The sequence below is a fragment of the Physcomitrium patens genome, chromosome 8 (assembly GCF_059467195.1).
Source record: "Physcomitrium patens ecotype Gransden chromosome 8, ASM5946719v1, whole genome shotgun sequence".
Classification (NCBI taxonomy): domain Eukaryota; kingdom Viridiplantae; phylum Streptophyta; class Bryopsida; order Funariales; family Funariaceae; genus Physcomitrium; species Physcomitrium patens.
The window spans coordinates 4,638,901-4,657,309 of record NC_143417.1 but is presented as its reverse complement, the minus strand read 5'-3'; the positions used below and the strand labels follow the sequence as shown (position 1 = coordinate 4,657,309).

Here is an 18,409-nt window from a genome sequence, read left to right as displayed (position 1 = left end):
TAAAATTTTAATTTTGATTATAATTTCACTATATAGTCGTATTACATTACAATAGTGTTTTAAATAAGTTATGGATATTTTGAATACAACATCATGTCTTTTAAACCTACGAATACACAAAAAGCTTTTTTTATCTAATGAATGATATTTTTTGAGAGTTTTTAGATGACTTTATTATCTATTATATGAACGACATCTTAATTTATTTTAAAAACATAAAAGAACATAATCTTTATTTTTGTTGTGTATTACAAAAACTAATAGATGCAAGATTCTATGCCAAGATAGAAAAGTGTGTATTCTATACTATTTAAGTTGACTTCTTTGGATACATAATTTCAAATGATAGACTTATAATGGATCTTAAAAAAGTTCAAACTATTATTGATTGGAAGATTCTAAAAACAATAAGAGATGTCCAATGTTTTTTGAGATTTATCAACTATTATCAAATCATCATCAAAAACTTCTCTCAAGTTACAACTCTACTTATACATTTGACTTGTAAAGACAAACTTCAATGAAATCAAGAAGCAAAAGCAACATTTGAAGCTTTAAAGACTGTCTTTATTATTGCACCAATTTTATATAGTGTTGGCTTTTCTAAGTTATTTTTTATGGAAATAGGCACATTGGACTTTGAATGTTGTATTATCACAAATAAAAATAAATAATAAACTTCACTCAATAGTTTTTTTATTCAAAAAACAATTTCAGTAGCCGATATTAACTACAACATTCATGACAAAAGACTTCTTATAATTATCGATTTATATCAAGAATGGTGCCATTATTTAAAAGGCACTTCTAATTTAGTCACTATTTATATCAACCACAAGAATCTTAAATACTTTATGTCAGCACATATTTTGAATTGTTGTCCATTGGAGCATGTATTTATTAAGATTTGATTTTAAAATCACTTATTCATCCAAAAAATAATAAGATTTGTTAAACATCCTTTTTAGATGTTTATATCTTGTACCAAAAGAAAGAAACATACCTTTTGTTCAATAAAGAATGATTATCTTGAAGCTAAAGCATTTTCATATTTTAGCAATAAAATCAACATTGAGTATTGATTCAACTTTTGTTAAGAAAATTCAATTAAATATGTCTTTTGATCTTCTTATTCATGATATCAAAAACTCTTCTTTTAAGTCTCATGATACTTCTGAATTTGAGTTCAAAAACAACCTACTCTATTTTGAAGGATGCCAAAATATTTCAGAAAGAGAAGCATATTTACGTATTTTTCAAGCATATCATGACTTTCTAATAGCTGGATATTTTAGATACAACAAAACTTTAGAACTTATATTCAAAGATTTTTAATAGCCTCAAATGTGGAAAGCAATGAAAGACTTTTTTCAATCATGTAACATTTGTTCAAGGCCAAAAACTTCTTATCATCAGCCCTATGGACTTCTTTAACCATTATCCATTCCAAAACAATCATGATCTTCTATTTCTATGGATATATCATGGATCTTTCAATCCTAAGTTTTTATGACTTTATATTTGTGATAGAAGATTATTTTACCAAGATGGCACATTTTATACTATATACAAAAGCTATCACAAGTGAAGAAACAGCCAAATTTTTCTTTCACAATATCTATTGCTATCATAGATTATCTAAAAGTATTATATCACATAGAAAAAGTCAGTGTGTATTAAGATTTTAGAAAATACTTTTTAATATTCTAAAAGTAGACATTAAATTATCTTTGACTTTTTATCTTCAAATTGATGGATGAATAGAGCAAATAAATCAAATTTTGGAGCAATATTTGAGGTGTAACATCAACTACTAATAAGATGATTGGATTATTCTTTTGCTATTGGCAAAGCTTACTTATAATAGTAAGGTGTCAAGAAGGTGAACTTCTTTGGAAGATCACAAGATCCTTGATTACAAGTGGATTGTAAAAAGTATAATGTTGCTCAAATAAAGTCAAATATAAAAGAATAGCCAAAGGCTAAGTACAAAATTTAGACTAGTTTTTTTTTTGTTTTAACATGCATCCAACTCCTAACTCAAAACTTAAATCTAAATATTATTTTATTAAAATATCTATAATTCACTTATTATTAATTTAATCTAGATAGATTTCAGCTCATTAACCTTAATTCAAGCTACAAACTTCAAATTATTAAAGTCTATAAATAAAATCTTGAAAAAATGAGAGTCAAACCAAGGAAAAAAAAAATTGGTCACTTGATGTAATCATTGCTATCAAAATCCCTATCTACAAATTAGCTTAGATCTTTCTTTTCATAGCTCATCTTCTTACATACTAAAGCTTTTTGAAAAGCTATAAATTAACTCTAGCTTTTTCCAAATTTTCAAAATGAAAAAAATAAAATCCAATAAATGGCATAGAAAGTACCAAACTAGTCTTAAATTCCACCACCTGAAAATTCCAACAATCCCCTTCCCACAAATTTATATGAATCTCTCTCATTATATCATTTCTTCTTGTATGAATTAGCTTGTTGAAAAGTTAACAAGATCCAGCTTTCTTCAAAATTTCAGAACAAAAAGATGAAAATTTAGGAAATGCAATAAAAAAACCTCAAACTAGTCTTGAATCTCGCCACTCAAAAACTCCAACAACCTCCTTCTCACAAATTTGCTTGGACCTCCTTCTTCTAAGCTCCATTTCTTATATGTTATAGCTTGTTATAAAGTTAACAACACGATCTAATTTTTTCCAAAATTTCAAAATAAAAAGATAAAAATTCAGAAAATGCAATAAAAAACCTTGAATCAATCTTAAATCTTATTATCCAAAAACTCTAGCAACCTTCTTTTCATAAATTTGCATATATCTTCCTTATCACTACTCTTCTTCTTGTATGAAATAGTTTGTTGGAAAGTAAAAAATACAATCTAATTTGTTTCAAAATTTCAAAATAAAAAGATGAAAGTTCTATAAGTGGCCTTAAAAACCTCAAATCAAGCTTAAATCTCATTCTTCTTCCAAAATTTCTAGTGACCCCTCTTTTCCTTCTTTTCAACCTCTAACTCCCTCTTCTCCCACTTGCCTCCTCTCAAAAAAAATTAAAATCCTTAATGTCGAAAATCCCTATTCTTAACCCAATATCCATCTTGAACCATTATAGAACCAGGTATGTATTTTAAAAGACAATACCTTCAAACTCAAATAATCCATTCAAGAAAATAATTTCATATTCTAAACTCTATTCAAATTTTAAAATGTATTAGTATTATATTCTTCCTCTCCTACATATAAAATTAATTATCTTCTAAATATCTTTCATGCACGTAAACTAAGTGCATCATAACAATGGTACATTCTTCTATACAACAAATATCTTTCTTTTCTAATTATGATTATCATCTATGCCTTGATGCTTTTGACTTTTCAAAAATTAATAATCCTGTACTAGAAGATTTAACAAATTCGTTATTTGAGCTACATACAACAATGAAGGTGCAACTAAAAGAAGCTCAAGCACAACAAAAAGATAATGCAGATGCTTACTGCAAGAAATAACCTTATTTCTATGTTAGTGATAAGGTATGATTACTTCGTCATAATATTAAAACTATTCATCATTTTGATAAGTTGGATTATTATAGACTTAGACCATTTCTTATTTGAAAATAAATCAATCCGATTGTTTATCAATTACATCTACCGGAGTCTATAAAAATCCATCTTGTATTTCACATGTCTCTTTTGAAGCCATATAAGACAATGAATATCCTAGAAAGAAGACAAATACCACTACCTCTTATAGAAAAGGATAATAATCAAGAATTTGAGGTGAAAAAAGTCATAGACTCAAGATAGTGCTAACATAGGATTGAATATTTTATTCATTGGTACAAATATGATATTAGTGAATATACATGGAAGCCAACAAAAATCTTACAAATTCAGCAGAGAAAGTTAAAGCTTTCATTAATAATATCCATCAAAACCAAGATAAAAGATAACAAACTTTCAGGGATAAGAACTTAATAAAAGTAAATAAACAACTATAACAAAATAGAAATAAAAAAAAAATATGTATATTAAAAAGAAACTGAAATGGCTATTACGATAAGACAAGAAAATTAGAGACTCTTGAATGTAGACTAGAAGCAAAAAAAGAATTGATAAGAGTGAAGAGAGCTTCACTCTTGCCTCTATATATATTATCTAACTACGAGCTATGTGGTGATGTTCTATAGGACTTCTAATATGTGTTGACTTTGCAAGACACATGCCTTCACTTACAAGATAAGTTTGCCATGGCACACATAGTTAGCTTGTTCTTTAAGCTATTGATATGTGTGGCACATGGCTAACTTGTCGACCATGTTTCTAACCTAAAAAGACTCATATAAAGTCAAAGCAATAACTATGAAGCTTTTAAGAAGCTTTTATAAAAGATATTATGGAACTAACCTACTTTTACCTATTTATATCTAATTATTGATTTATATTTATATGTCCAAGATACAAATCTTTGCTATAAAAGAAAAATAATTTAAAAAAGATTATATTCTACTTTCTATCCTTATTTATATTTTCTATATAATTAAGGCATTTAAAATATGGAGAATCAATAGCCAGTAGATTCAATTTAAGAACCATCATTTGTTGACTTATTAAATAAGACATTGTAATTATCATAGCCCTCAAGATGACCTCTCAATGTTTGGTGATTTTATTAAAGATAAGAATGACTCTTGATAGTGTTATAAATATTCTGTTTGAAGGAAGTTATAAAGATTTCAACAATAATCAAATAAGAATGTAGACTTCATATTCTAGAATAGAACATTACTAATGGCCGAAAGGACCTATCAACTATCTTTAAAGAAAACAAAGATTAGAATATGTGGCAAATACAATTTGCCTCATCTTAGACTTCTTCAATATATTATTACCACTCATTGTAGAACTCGTCCTTAAAAAAAGAGATAATATTATAAATATATATCTATTGTAACTCTTATTTAAATAATATAAATATATAGAAGTATGTAAAAATAGATAAAAATAGATTAATTTTATAATGACTTATAAAGAGCTTCTTAGAAGCTTTCCAGATATTATTTTGACTTTACATGTGTTTGTAATTGATTAGTAGATTAGAAACTTAGTCAACATACTAATCACATGTCATATGTATTGATAGCTTATGAAACAAGCTAACTATGTGGCATTCACATTAAAAACTTGCCTTGCAAGTTAAGATATATGTCATATAAAGTTAATACATTTTTAGAGATCCTATAGAATATCACTATATAGATTCTAGGTAGATAGTATATGTAGAGGCAAGAGTAAAATCTTCTTCACTCTTGTCAATTCTTTTCTTGTTTTTAATCTAGTTTCAAGAGTCTTTAGTTTTATTATCTATTGGCAATAGCCATTTCAATTTTTATTTTAATATACATATTATTTTATTTTATTTTGTCATATTTCTTTGAAAGACTCTCATTTTTTTTATTGGATTCTTGTCTTTGAAAATAGAATACAAATTTTGAATTTGTTACTTTGTCAAAGTCTAGGAGAATTAATCTTAATAACATTGAAATAATCAATTATTGCACTTCATAACTTTGTTAATAGCTTTATTAAGTTTTTGAGGATAAAATAATGATAATAATTGATCTTTCTTATTATTTCTTAAGCCTTAATAGAATTGGCTCATTAAAGTTTATTCATCCCAATTAATGTCAAAAATAAATTATCTAAAATCAAATGCATATATTGATACAAAACATGACCTTTGACATAATGAGAAAATCTTTATTATTGCCCATTGGGCCTTGTCATGTTTTTTAAATGTCTCTACAAATGCTTCTAAGAAAGCTTCAAAGTTACTTAAGAATAGAGATTTTTTTTTCAAATAAAAGAGCAAACTAAAATAAGGCTTGATCTACAAGTAAAATTCTTATTAAACCAATTTGTAATTCTTCTATTAGATAGTACTCAAATTGTAAAAAAGTTAACAATCAAATTTGGTTAGCAAATCCTTAAAGCTTCAAGCATGTGCCATCAAACTTTTCTTGAAGACTACTCTAAGATTCCTTACGTTATTGAATAGGTGAGTTTTCTTATTAAGGTATAGGTGCCATTGCTTCCTTGAATGTAAAAGCTTAAGAAAGTAGTTGCATCACAAGCTCAATTGCTTCAAGTCTAGTTATGATAAAATCTTACAAAAAATCCTTCAATTTCAGTAATTCTATGATATAAAGTATTTAACGTATTTATAATAACATTTAACTTGGACTCAAGAGAATCAACCATATTAATATCTTCACTTCCAGCCATCTTGAAAGAAAATAAATAAAATAAATAAATTCTAAACAATATTAATTTAGAGAAGGATACTTTGCAACCTCTAAAGCACTTAAATGCCTTCAAAAAAAGAGATAATCTATTCTCTATTAAGAAAGATCAAGTACTATTAATTATGAGAGAGCAAACCTAACAAACTATCATAGATGTATTATATAAGAAACCAAACAAGAAATTGAATAGAAGAATTTCAAGAAGAAAACTATGAAAAACTTGATTAAATCATATAAGTACAAAATCAACACCAAGAGAGGTGAACTAGAACTTTAAGAAATGTATTGTAAAGATTAAAGATTTTCTTAGTCTTAACTTGAATATATATTAGATATTAGAAAGTTTCTTGAAAAGTTTCCATATTACTTAAAGATGAAACAATCTTACCAAGCTTTTCAAATAACTTCCTTAATCCTCCTAAAATATATATATATACATATATATATATATATATATATATATTTAGAATATTCTAAAAATCTTTAAAAATATAATAGAATAATTTTAAAATCTTTTTAAAATCTTTTTGTTAGATATTCATAGTAGAGGATAAAAGTATTATTATTACTATTATTGATATAAAAATTTACTTAAAATAAATTATAATTATATGCTATTTTTAAATTATTACTTAATCTCTCTTCTATTTATTCAATCTAAGTTTAATCTTTGTTCTTTCTATTAAAGTTGAATTGTATACAATTTGATTCAAATTAATAAATGGTATAAAATTCTTTTTTACATGAATTTTAATTAAAACTTGTCATCTTTAACATAAAGAAACTATTTTCAGATAGATACTTACATGTTAATATTTGATAAGAGAAATTAATATCAAATATTGATTTGATGTCATCAAAAAGTCATCTTTAAATTAAAATTAAGTCCTGAGAGAAGTATGAAGATAAATTTCACTCTTCAACTCAAATTACAAGATGTTCTTACTTAAGAGTTGTTTGTAATGAGTGGTGTCAAGTGAAGGAAGCAAATAGCAATAATAAAAGAAGATCAAACACAAAAAAAATGAAATAAAAATTTATACAATTTAAAATTTGATCAAAAAAATTTCATAAAATATTTACTCAGTAAAAAATAAAAAAATAAAAATAAAATAATATGTTTTTAAAATTTTAATTTTCTCATCTTTTCAATGGTGTAAGAAATATATAAATCCGAGTTACTATGAGTAAGTTATGAAGGTTTAAAAATAATAAGTAAATAAATAAAATAATAAAGTAAAAATATTTTACCTCAAGGATAACTTGCTTATAAATCAAGGATTTGAGCCTCACCAAGGCTCACATGTAGTATACTATTAATTAACATTTATAATTATTTATAAGTAATATATATAGATAGAAGGCCAATGTGAATATTGATCTTAATAAATAATCTTTAATACTCAATAATAAATAAAAATACTAAATCAACTAAGATAATTGCCTCCAAGACTTACTAAGACTCCATTTCTACAACTAGCATTTTAATTTTCTATTTGTCTAAGGATTTCTACACTACTCACTATATATTGTGATTTCAAGTACTCTAAATGCATCTTTTTGTCCTAAAACAACTAATGAGTTGATTAGATGACTCACAAGAAGCTTTCTATCTATTAAATTTTGGATATGTTTATGTCTAAATTATAAGAACTTGGACTTTAGATCAATTCAACAAGAAGTTTTATTTTTCTTTGTATTAATAAATGGTACTAACTTGGATAATTTTATTAACCAATTTTTTATTTGATTGATGTAAAATCTAAGATTAATAACCTTTTTTCTATACAAAAAAAGAACAAAATGTAATAATTAAATTTTTTTATTTAAATTATGTAATAGAGAATTGGTAAGATCTTTTTATTTTTTATTTTTAAATTAAGATTTTACAAACACAAATAAACTTAAATTATTATTTGCATTATGAAAATGATATTTGATAGAATTATATTAGAATTCAATAGTACAAAAAGAATTTTCATTTATATAATTGATTTAGAAGTAAGAAATAGCTTTTATTTAAAATTACTTCTCTAATTTTTGACAAAATTTAAACAATTATATGTCATTCTATAGTGTTAACAATCTAGCTATTTTATAGATTTTGGAAATTCTTTGAGGTAAATGAAATGTGGAATTAAGCCACCACAATTCAAAAAATAAATTAATTTTTTTATTTAATGATAAAAACCTCAATTAACGTAATAATTGAATCATACCATTTTTTGTCAAAAAAATTAAATGCTCTGTGTTTTACTTATTTATTCATAATTTAGGTTTGAATGAAATATTTTGAAAAAAGGATTATCTTCTTAATATTGTAGGAAGAAAAATATGAATTTTAAAGCAAACAAATGGTTATACAAGAAAATTGTTAATATCACATGGCTAGTTGTGATAAAGTATAATCTAATGATGTAAAATAATATTTTGATACAAGTAAAACATAACTTCTTTAAAAAAAAATCAAATATACATACACATATATACATACATGCATGGATAGCCAATAGTATTTAAGGATTGTGCAAAGATAAAAAAAAATAAAATAAAAAATAGTAGAAAAAAATACTTAAATACTAAGCTCATTAAAAATCCACTTTCATAAGAATATTACACATAATATTATATATACTATGATATTGAGCATTAAAATTCTGATTAGGAGATATTTTTGATAATTTTTTTATCATTTAGAAGTTATGATTTTTATTATTTAAAAACACATAACTATATAAAAACTAAGAAATATTGTAAAAAGTGTATAAATAATTAAATATTTTTTAGTTTTTTAATTAATATATTTTATGGTTTATATTTTATTATTTAAAAAATAAAAGTTAGAAAAATCCATCATTAAAAAATACATCTGATATTAGTATAGACCTAAATATCCAATAAAAAATCTTTTAAAAATAAACATTTTAAAATTGGTTATTCCACTAAATATCCTATAATAATATATTTTATATACACGTTTTTCAAGAGACAAACCTACCATTCCAAGTACAAAATATGATTTAATAATAATGATAATACAATAGAATTATATTAATAAAAACATTCTTCAAATTAAACACAATCATAAAAACTCTACAGGATTAGTTTTACTCAAGTTGTAATTATAGGTATTTCATATTACATTAATTAATGTTCCAAAAAATTAAAACCAAAATACTCATATAAATTCTTCCAACATCATGCATTCATGTGTAAAATACTTTGGCATTAGGTTCTGAGCATTATGGGCTTTGTTATGGCGATTGTTACTGCTCTGTCCAAATTGAATTAATGGTTCTGATAAGCACTGTATTAAGGTTAAGATTAATAATTTTATTATTTGTAGCCTAATCTATTTTTTAAATTCAATTATCTTGCTAACCACATTGTGAGTGTACTGTTCAATTGCCTCGTTACCAATGATTCAATCATGCTTTTTTGTTATCCCTCCTAGTACAAATTTCATTACTCAAATTATGTTTTGTGCATAAACAGTATATCATATTACAACAAGAAATGCAAATAAAGTGTGTGTACAAATATATTTTGGTTATTTAATATCCCTTAACTAATATTTTTTGCTTGTGCACTTATATTTTTTGTATATAAAATTTTCATCCTTAAAGGTTATAAATTAAGTTGGATAAATTTGTGAATATGTTTATTATGTGATAATTTTCTTTATTAGAATTGATTGTCACAATATATTTTAAAGCATAAATAAATTTACTGACACTGGTTCCTTTTATCTGTTTTGATTTTATAATTTAAAAAAGGATTGAAATTAGAAACTAAATAGTACATAATTTGATGTTTGAAATGATAATAATAATAATAATAATAATTTAATAATTATAAAAGCAATAAATTTACACGTTAAGTAATATAATCATTTTGAATTTACAAAATTACTGTGTTAAAGTAAAAATATCCCTAATAAAAAATATTTCTCATATCTCAAATATTTAAAATTGACATTGTTAAGGGTTTCGAAGAGCCAAGAAAAGATCTGTGTACAAGAGTTGATGTCCTTAAAGAATACATGTATATATATATATATGTTAACAATTGAAAATTTTAATAATCTTATTATCCATAAAATCAACACATATTTGTTTAAAAGTAAAACTTGTAACAGGGGGGGTTTATGTGTTAATAATTAGAAGAAATATATAAATATAAATACAGATATTAAATCACTTGAACACTGAATCATTAGTTTCTAATAGTGCTACAAGCAAACACTAAACAGATTGATATACTAGATAGAATGACATACAAAACAGAAATGTGTACTAGACAGTTATACACTAAACAGATTAACATGCGAAACTGAAATTTGTACTAGAAAAAATTTATACTAAACAGAATCATACACCAAATAGAACTGTGCACCAGACAGAGTTACACAGTAAACACATTAATGTACCAGACAAAACAATATACAAAACTGAAATGTATACTAGACTGATGAATCAGAAATGTGTACCAGACAGACTTATATACTACGCAGATTAATATATTAGACAGAATGATATACTAAACAGAAATGTGCACAAGACAGAATTGTCCAGTACACACGATTGAGTTCTACGGCTCCTCGTGGATCGCGAGGTGCAGCCTCTCGTAGGCCGGGATAGCAGTGAACCCCACAGCCCAACCACACTCACTGTCGAGCGCCATGCTTTTTGTCCCCCCTGCAACAGTTTCCTGCTTCGGTCGCCAACTTGTTGTACCCATCCACTCACTCGCCTGCTTTCCATCACTCCGAAAGCTTGGAAGGTTTGTGAGAAGTTTACAGATGGCTACTGTGGCGTTTCGTAATTTTGAAGCATGGTCAAAACTGGTGATGGATCGCAAAGCTGCAGCTATGTTAGCGTTTTTGTGATTTGGATTGCTTCCCGTGATGATTCGTAATCGTGTGCTAGAAGTGGTATCTGACTTGCTGTCAGAAATGTAATACTGAAGGATGGGTTTTGGCAATTTTAGTCTATTCAAAAAAATCTGGAGTTTGGTTGTGGATGAGACACAATTTTCAATGCGTGAGTGAAGTCCTTTTGTGTGTGAAGGTGATCAGCCATGAGGAAAAAAACCTTTAAATTGGCACATGTGTGAATCAGAGAACTACGGTGGAAGCATGAAATAGGAAAAAGAGTTATTGCTTCAAAGAAAATCTATCAATACAAGGGTCGACGTCCAATTCCTCACACGAGGGCATTGGGGTCCAAGTCATCTACAGAACCAAACAGAGGCATCTCGATAAGCTGTAGCAAGGATTGTTTACCCACATTTGCTGTTCCATCCATCACGAAAAAGAAAAAGACAGAATCCCTGAAGTGTCTGTTCTGATAATCGAAAACCAATCTATTTTTAAACCCTAATCTCTGCACTCTGGAAAAGAGCAGGATTATATGCCCCTACACGCAACACTCTGGTAAACAAATACACTCGTCCAGTCGGCAACCAAGATTAGCGTCCGTGAGTTTGGTCACTCGGGTTCCCGGCACGTAAATTAACACATCGTTATTGAGCAGGAAAGCCGAAGAGAAACACAAAGGTGATTGTTTCACACTGCAAGTCACCAGAACTAGCTCACGGAGATGGAGGAACTCGTGCTTAGACGTGGCTAGGGGCACTTCTGAAGGAGCCAAGAGACTTGAAAGGTGCTGCTCTCAAGATGTATTGGTGGTAACTAGCCGCCAAAGCTGCTCCCAGAAATGGACCGACCCAGAAGATCCACTGCACAACGTTTAAGAAGTTTCAAAGCCAGTTAAACGACCAATCTCTCCCTCTCTGTCCAAAAATTAAACCACAACTTCGAGTTCATAGCTGAAGGAGATGATGACTGATCACAGAGGCTTGTGTGTAGAACATCAACTAAAAGCTGTGAATGAGGATACGTGAACCACTTACGTGATCATCCCAAGGCTTGCTGCGATTGTAGATGACAGCTGCGCCGAAGCTTCTTGCGGGATTGATACCAGTTCCTGTGATGGGGATAGTTGCCAAATGAACCATGAAGACTGCAAATCCTATGGGAAGAGGAGCTAACACCTGCACATAGAGCCCCACACAAATGTCAAGCACTTGCAGCAAGGACACAAAGAAACAGGCTTCTTCATTTGTTCGATGTGCATAATCTTTCCACGAGTTGGTCAATTTGAAACCAAAAGCGCCTCAACAGCATCAATTCAGTGTTGCTCAATTTAGATCGTTTGTAAGTGCGGTGCATTAAATCCTTACCGGCACATGACTGTCACGGGCATTGCGCTTGGGGTCGGTGGCAGAGAACACGGTGTATACCAGAACGAAAGTGCCGATGATCTCAGCGGCCAGACCAGTGCCTGTACTGTACCCCAGAGCCACAGAGTTTGCTCCTCCTCCATATCTCATGTAGAAAGCAGTCTGGAACCCCTTCGCAAGGCCTGCACCGCAGATTGCTCCCAGGCACTGAGCTATCATGTATGTAAGAGCACGAGGTAGCGAAATTTTTCGTGCCATGAGCAAACCGAACGTGACTGCTGGGTTGATATGCCCTCCTGCCACAGTTCAAAAGTAGTAGTGATAACAAAATTGTTATGACAGCAAGAGTAAGTAATATTTCGAATGAAGCCTACTTCACTCTAGAGTTACTTGTGAACGTTGATAAAAACTGCATAGCAAATGATACAATTGCCAAAAATTCTCGATCAGTTTCGGGCACTTCTGTAGTCCAATCTACACTGGAAAAGTCACTGCTGCGGCTCAAAACGGGGTCCCCTGCTGATTCAAGTCATTCCAGATTAGACCAAGTTACAGCTTGAGATTGATCAATTCGTGTACCTGAGACACCAGCGGTGCAGTACACCAACACGAAAATCATGCCTCCAAACGCCCAGGCGATGCCCAATAGTCCGACTCCCGCACAGCCTGCATTTCGGCTGGCACCGATCACGGTTGAAATGGTGATGTACAGGAACAGCAAAGTGGCGACGAACTCGGCGATGATGGCTCTGTAGAAGGACCATCGGCCGAACTCGGCGGCGTCAATGAGAGGCGCCGGAGGTGGATCAGAGTAGTCCTTGGAAGGGACCCCTGACTCTGTGCCCGCGTCTTTTGCCATGGTTTGCTCCTGAATCAAAACACTCGACTAGTTCCTCCACGCTCCCTGTATTTTGGAAGCCACTTGGCTGGCTCGCACCTGTACTCACGTCTTATACTATGAAAAAGAAGCTCGATTGGCCTTATCTCCAGCGCAAGGTAATGCTTCCTGAGCACAACTGCACGCGCACCTTCATGCTCAGAGGTGAAATACAGGTAACCAGCTCCCCTTCTGGCAATCTGATACCAAAAAGCTGTGGATCGTGCGGACGTCAATGTGCACTCTGACAAAACATGGCTGCCAGAAAGGCACTACGTTCAGGTTATGAGCACAAACATATATATAGGACAACCGTCGCCTCTCTCTCCTCTTGCAGAGGCATCTTCCTCTCGCTTTACTTTACTCTTCTTCTGTTTCAACTAGATTAAATCTAGCACTTGTTCGGACGGTAATATATATATATATACATGGTGAATTTCACAGTGGATTTTGCAATGCTCCCGGGAGGCAATTCATCGACAGCGAACCGGAGGTACTTCCATTGAGTTTGTAGGTGGCATACAAAGGGAGTGTGCCGTTCAGTAGATAGCTGAGCTAGGCATGAGGGCCGTGAATGGAAAGTGATAGATAGCGATGCCTGCATGATATATATGACGACGCTTCTTTCCTCAATTTGGTAGACAAAACACCAATTCTCTGTTGCGCTAGTATATTGACGGGGTATTCACCTCTATTTGTGTGGGAATCCATCTCGTAGTACCGTACAGCCTTTGGTAGAGTATCTTTTTTCTTTTTACGAACAATGCATTGTTGTTTAGCAATTTTCGGATATTTCGTAATACCTTATGTTGATACAAACAGTGCAGCAGGGACGTATACATGGGCTACGAATTAATTTCTCCTCTTTGCAGCATCTAGAGGCTATGTTTCCCAAGATTTCAACACATTTAAGACTGAGCACATCAACCATTGAGGTTGGGAATCCTGTTCAGCTACCCTAGTAAAAGACAGTCCAACATCCACTGAAGTACATGTAAATGGATTGACAAGGAGAGCATGCAGAGAGTGTGTATTCGCCGCGCTCCAGTTTTCGATAGAGGGACAGAGAGCGTGCATGTAATTTCTACTGAGTTGGCCACAATTCAAATTTCCAAGTACCACCATTAATGGAGAAAATGTGAAAGGCTGTGAACAGCTGAACCGTGGAGCAACTAGATGATTGATGTGGCTCCTCAGCAACTTTTTGCTTTGAAAATTAGGTGGGCCTCAAGAGGTAATCGCATTGCATAGATGGTCAAGAACCAACCTCAATTTGAGAGAAGTGCTCTTAACCATGGTTGAATCCGAGGACACTACAATTTCTTGGGTGATTTAATGATCTCCATCGTTTTTCTCTTTTACCAACTTCAAAACATTCCCTAGATCACCAAGTGAATTAAATAAACGAAATCCACGGAGGTTAACGTCAAAGCATTGTTTTGTAGTCTAAATGACAGCTTGTGAGCTTTGATCTTTTTCCCACAAAATTCTATGTTATGAAGCCCGACTAGTACTGCTAATCTGTGACCACATATAATGAGTTTATACCTTTAATACAATTTTTAGGTTTCAGGATGCTATCACCAGGTTCACTGTTCCTGGGCCAATCGATGCGAGACCTTTGCTTCTCTAAAGTTCTTTAAGCTTATCAACGTTGAACATGCTGCATGATCATGTTTTTGGATGTTGAGCTATGTCGCTTAACTGTATGGCATGTTTTCTATACGAAGCCACTTGGGGTGGGCAGGAATCTTCCGATCAAACCTCCAACATCCGGGTCAAGTAATAACTTAAGAGGATGGTAAAACTACTGTAACTGCAGTGGTCGATCTCACCGCTACAGCTCAAATCTCTTTCTGTGCTATGCAACGAAGCGGTTCATTTTGTTTGCACCCAGCAACATATTTTTCTCCTCTTTGAATGCGTGGCTGGAGGACTACCTGATACCGTTCCAAACCAACAAGCGTGGGATGTGATCGGAAGCTGCTTCTAAGACTTCAAGTACCAGACAAGGCACCTCAGAAGCCTATGCAATCGTTCTTTCTGGTGCACACTGTGCATGGAAGATTTTATGACCAGAGCCCTGTACATCGGCAACTGATAAGTACCCAGAGAGTAGAACTGCTTGCGAATTAATTTAATTTTTGAAAAAGAAAAAGAAACCAAAAGAAAATAGAACCGTAATATCGAACCCAGTCAGTGCCAACCCGTTGTGCTCTCAGCGCAGCAACATCCAGTCTCGGAGGCAGAGCTCTGCAGGAAAAATGAAAAAAAAAAAAAAAAAAAAAAAAAAAAAGGAGATCCTGCGAACCTTGTCCACCAGTTTTGGAATTCATCGTTGATCCATCCCTTAGCGGAGCAACTTTCCGCCCAGCGTGGCAGAAGTTGGATAGATTCTCGTCACGCCGAAAGTACGACGGAGTGCAGCAGCAGCAGCATGGACCAGGGACCTACCATCCGCCGAGGGAGCCCAAGAGCCAAAAGGACGTGGGTTGCATGGGTGGGGCCTTGCGCTAAAACCTAACGGCTAGTGACGGACAGCGTTGGTAGAACTCCACCAGCCTTTGCAGGCAGGCCTCCGACAGGACGGCTACAGGGAGTCGGTCTGAGACACGAGCCTCTATGCCTAGCCACCCAGCCAGCCAGCTAGCTCATCCGCCCTGTGCTGCCGCCTCCTGTTGCCCACCTTACACAGTGTGTTGCTCAGCTCGGGTCATCCCTTGGAGTAGAAATCACGGAACTCGATCCCTTCTGGTCGCACCGCATCTGTACATTGTGATGGCACAGATCGGGGGAGGTGTTGGTTGTTTGTCTGTTTGTTGGTTTGTATGTATTTGTATCCTCATGACATCGCCATCGTCGCCACTGCTTGCTGCTCCGATGAGCTTCCATTCTAGATCTGCAGCGGCTCTTCTCTCTCGTCGTTGCTCCTGCTTCTCCTCGCTACCATCCCCAACCTCGACGACGACGAAGACGACAACCTCGGCCAACATGACGGCGACGGCAATCGGGAAAATGGCGGCGATGCGGTGACGGCGAAAGCGACGACCGCGCCGCGACGATGACGATTATTCTAACGACGGCGACGGCATTGAGCCACAGTTTCTCGACGGTTGAAGCGCTTGGTGATAGCGGAATATTGTATGGAATATTCCTTTTGGCCCAGCGTGAGTATTGTGTTCTGGATATCACTTGCAGAATTGTTAAATAGAGGAAAGCATGTAACTTTTGGTGATATGCAAGAGTTGATGTAGTGTGGCAATTAATTTGGGTTGATTCTGATCCAATTTTAGCTTGTATGAGAAAGTGTTTATGTAATTCCTGATGTTTTTCAAATGTGGCCAATATCCCTTTGGTTGTGTCTTGGAAAATACATGCAAAAAGGATTTATCATTCAGATTTTTTTTAACACTAAAATTGATGGAAGTAAGTGAAATGACATTTTTTTTCAGCATGCATCTGAAATTTTTAAAGGTAGATTTTTAAATTTGACGAATATTTTTTCTTGGTCTTAGATTATCTTTATTTCTCTTTACACTAAATATGGTTGCTTAAATTATAAACTTGAAATTTTTGTTAATTTTAGAATTGTGTAACAGTGCAATAATTGGAACAAGTTAAGGGCGCACTCAATCAAGTCTGAAATAATCTAAAGTACAAGCTAATGTAAAAAGTTTAACATTTCTGTAATTTGTATACACAATTAGATCCAAAAGGCCTTTAAAAAATGGTGGTATTTTGCAATAATTCAAAAACAACAATCCATTTTGTTACACATGTTACAAGTTTATTTATTTACTTTTAAAGGGAAAAAATCCAAATTCAATGTATGATTTAGTTTTGTATTGATGAATATTTCTCAATAAATAAATAAAATAAATAAATTATGGATAAAAATAACTCTTAAAAATCAAGATGTGTTAAAACATGAGAGTTAAAGCATTTTGAAAAATACTGAAGCCTTTTATCTGCATCCAGTGTCCTCTGAAATTCTACTTGCATGTATGTTAATTAAGATATATATCTTATAACAAAAATTTGATATTTCTTGATGTAAATTGTTTACACTAAAAATACACTGAATGCTACAGATTGGTTTTGGAATTGACTATACCATAAAAACTCAAAATGTATTTGGTTATTGTAATACAAATGTATTGAAGATAGATTTTTTGTAAAGTGTTATACTTGATATGATAAAAACATGTTTTATTAAACATACAACACAGAATTTTGTAATTTAAAAAAAACTAAATACAAATATTTCATAATTTTCAAGGACTGTGCCGAAAATGAAACCATCATCAATATAAAAATAAATCATAGTATAATATTTTGCTAAGTTTTAAGACATTTCAATGTATACAAAAAATATATATATCAAAAAAACCTATTATACTTTTGGTTTGTTTCTTGTTTATTTGTATTAAGACATAGTCTTTCTAAAATTTCATTTTAAAAAATGTTATCTTTTTTGAAATGAGATTTTTTTATTAAAAATATTGAATGAGTGTATATATATATATATATATATATATATATGTTCTAGAAGAAATAAACATAATCAAATTTTAAAACTGCAATAACCAGATACACCAAATGTTATATAAAAATATTGCATGAAGCATAAAATAACCAATTAGATATCAAAAAGTCTTGTGACACACAAAAGTTTCAAAAGAGTGTTATTAAAAAATAGCCATATTCAAAAACAAAACAAAAGGTTAACTTGACTCACTCTTGCCAACTTACTTCACACAAAATTGTTACTTTTTTTTGGTCGTTTCCTCCTCCTATTGTTTCATACTTGGGTCTTTTCCTCTCACATCCACCTGACATGCTTTCAATCACTTGTTGTTTTTCCAACATTCCTGCTACACATAACTTACTTTTGCCATGTTTTGCATGCTTCAATCAGACGGCACTCCAGCCTACAACAATTACACATGGGTTAGCAAAGCTTGGTG

General features: G+C 31.6%; 1 protein-coding gene across 1 annotated transcript; it reads right to left on the bottom strand.

The window, feature by feature from the left end:
• Positions 1 to 11,465: 11,465 nt before the first annotated feature.
• Positions 11,466 to 13,706, bottom strand: LOC112285321 (aquaporin PIP2-1). The gene is made up of 4 exons (XM_024526026.3): positions 13,145 to 13,706; positions 12,566 to 12,861; positions 12,236 to 12,376; positions 11,466 to 12,061 (listed from the first exon to the last, which is right to left on the bottom strand). The coding sequence occupies exons 1-4, from the start codon at positions 13,422 to 13,424 to the stop codon at positions 11,939 to 11,941; spliced, it is 840 nt and encodes a 279-aa protein (XP_024381794.1). The 5' UTR covers positions 13,425 to 13,706; the 3' UTR covers positions 11,466 to 11,938.
• Positions 13,707 to 18,409: the final 4,703 nt, after the last annotated feature.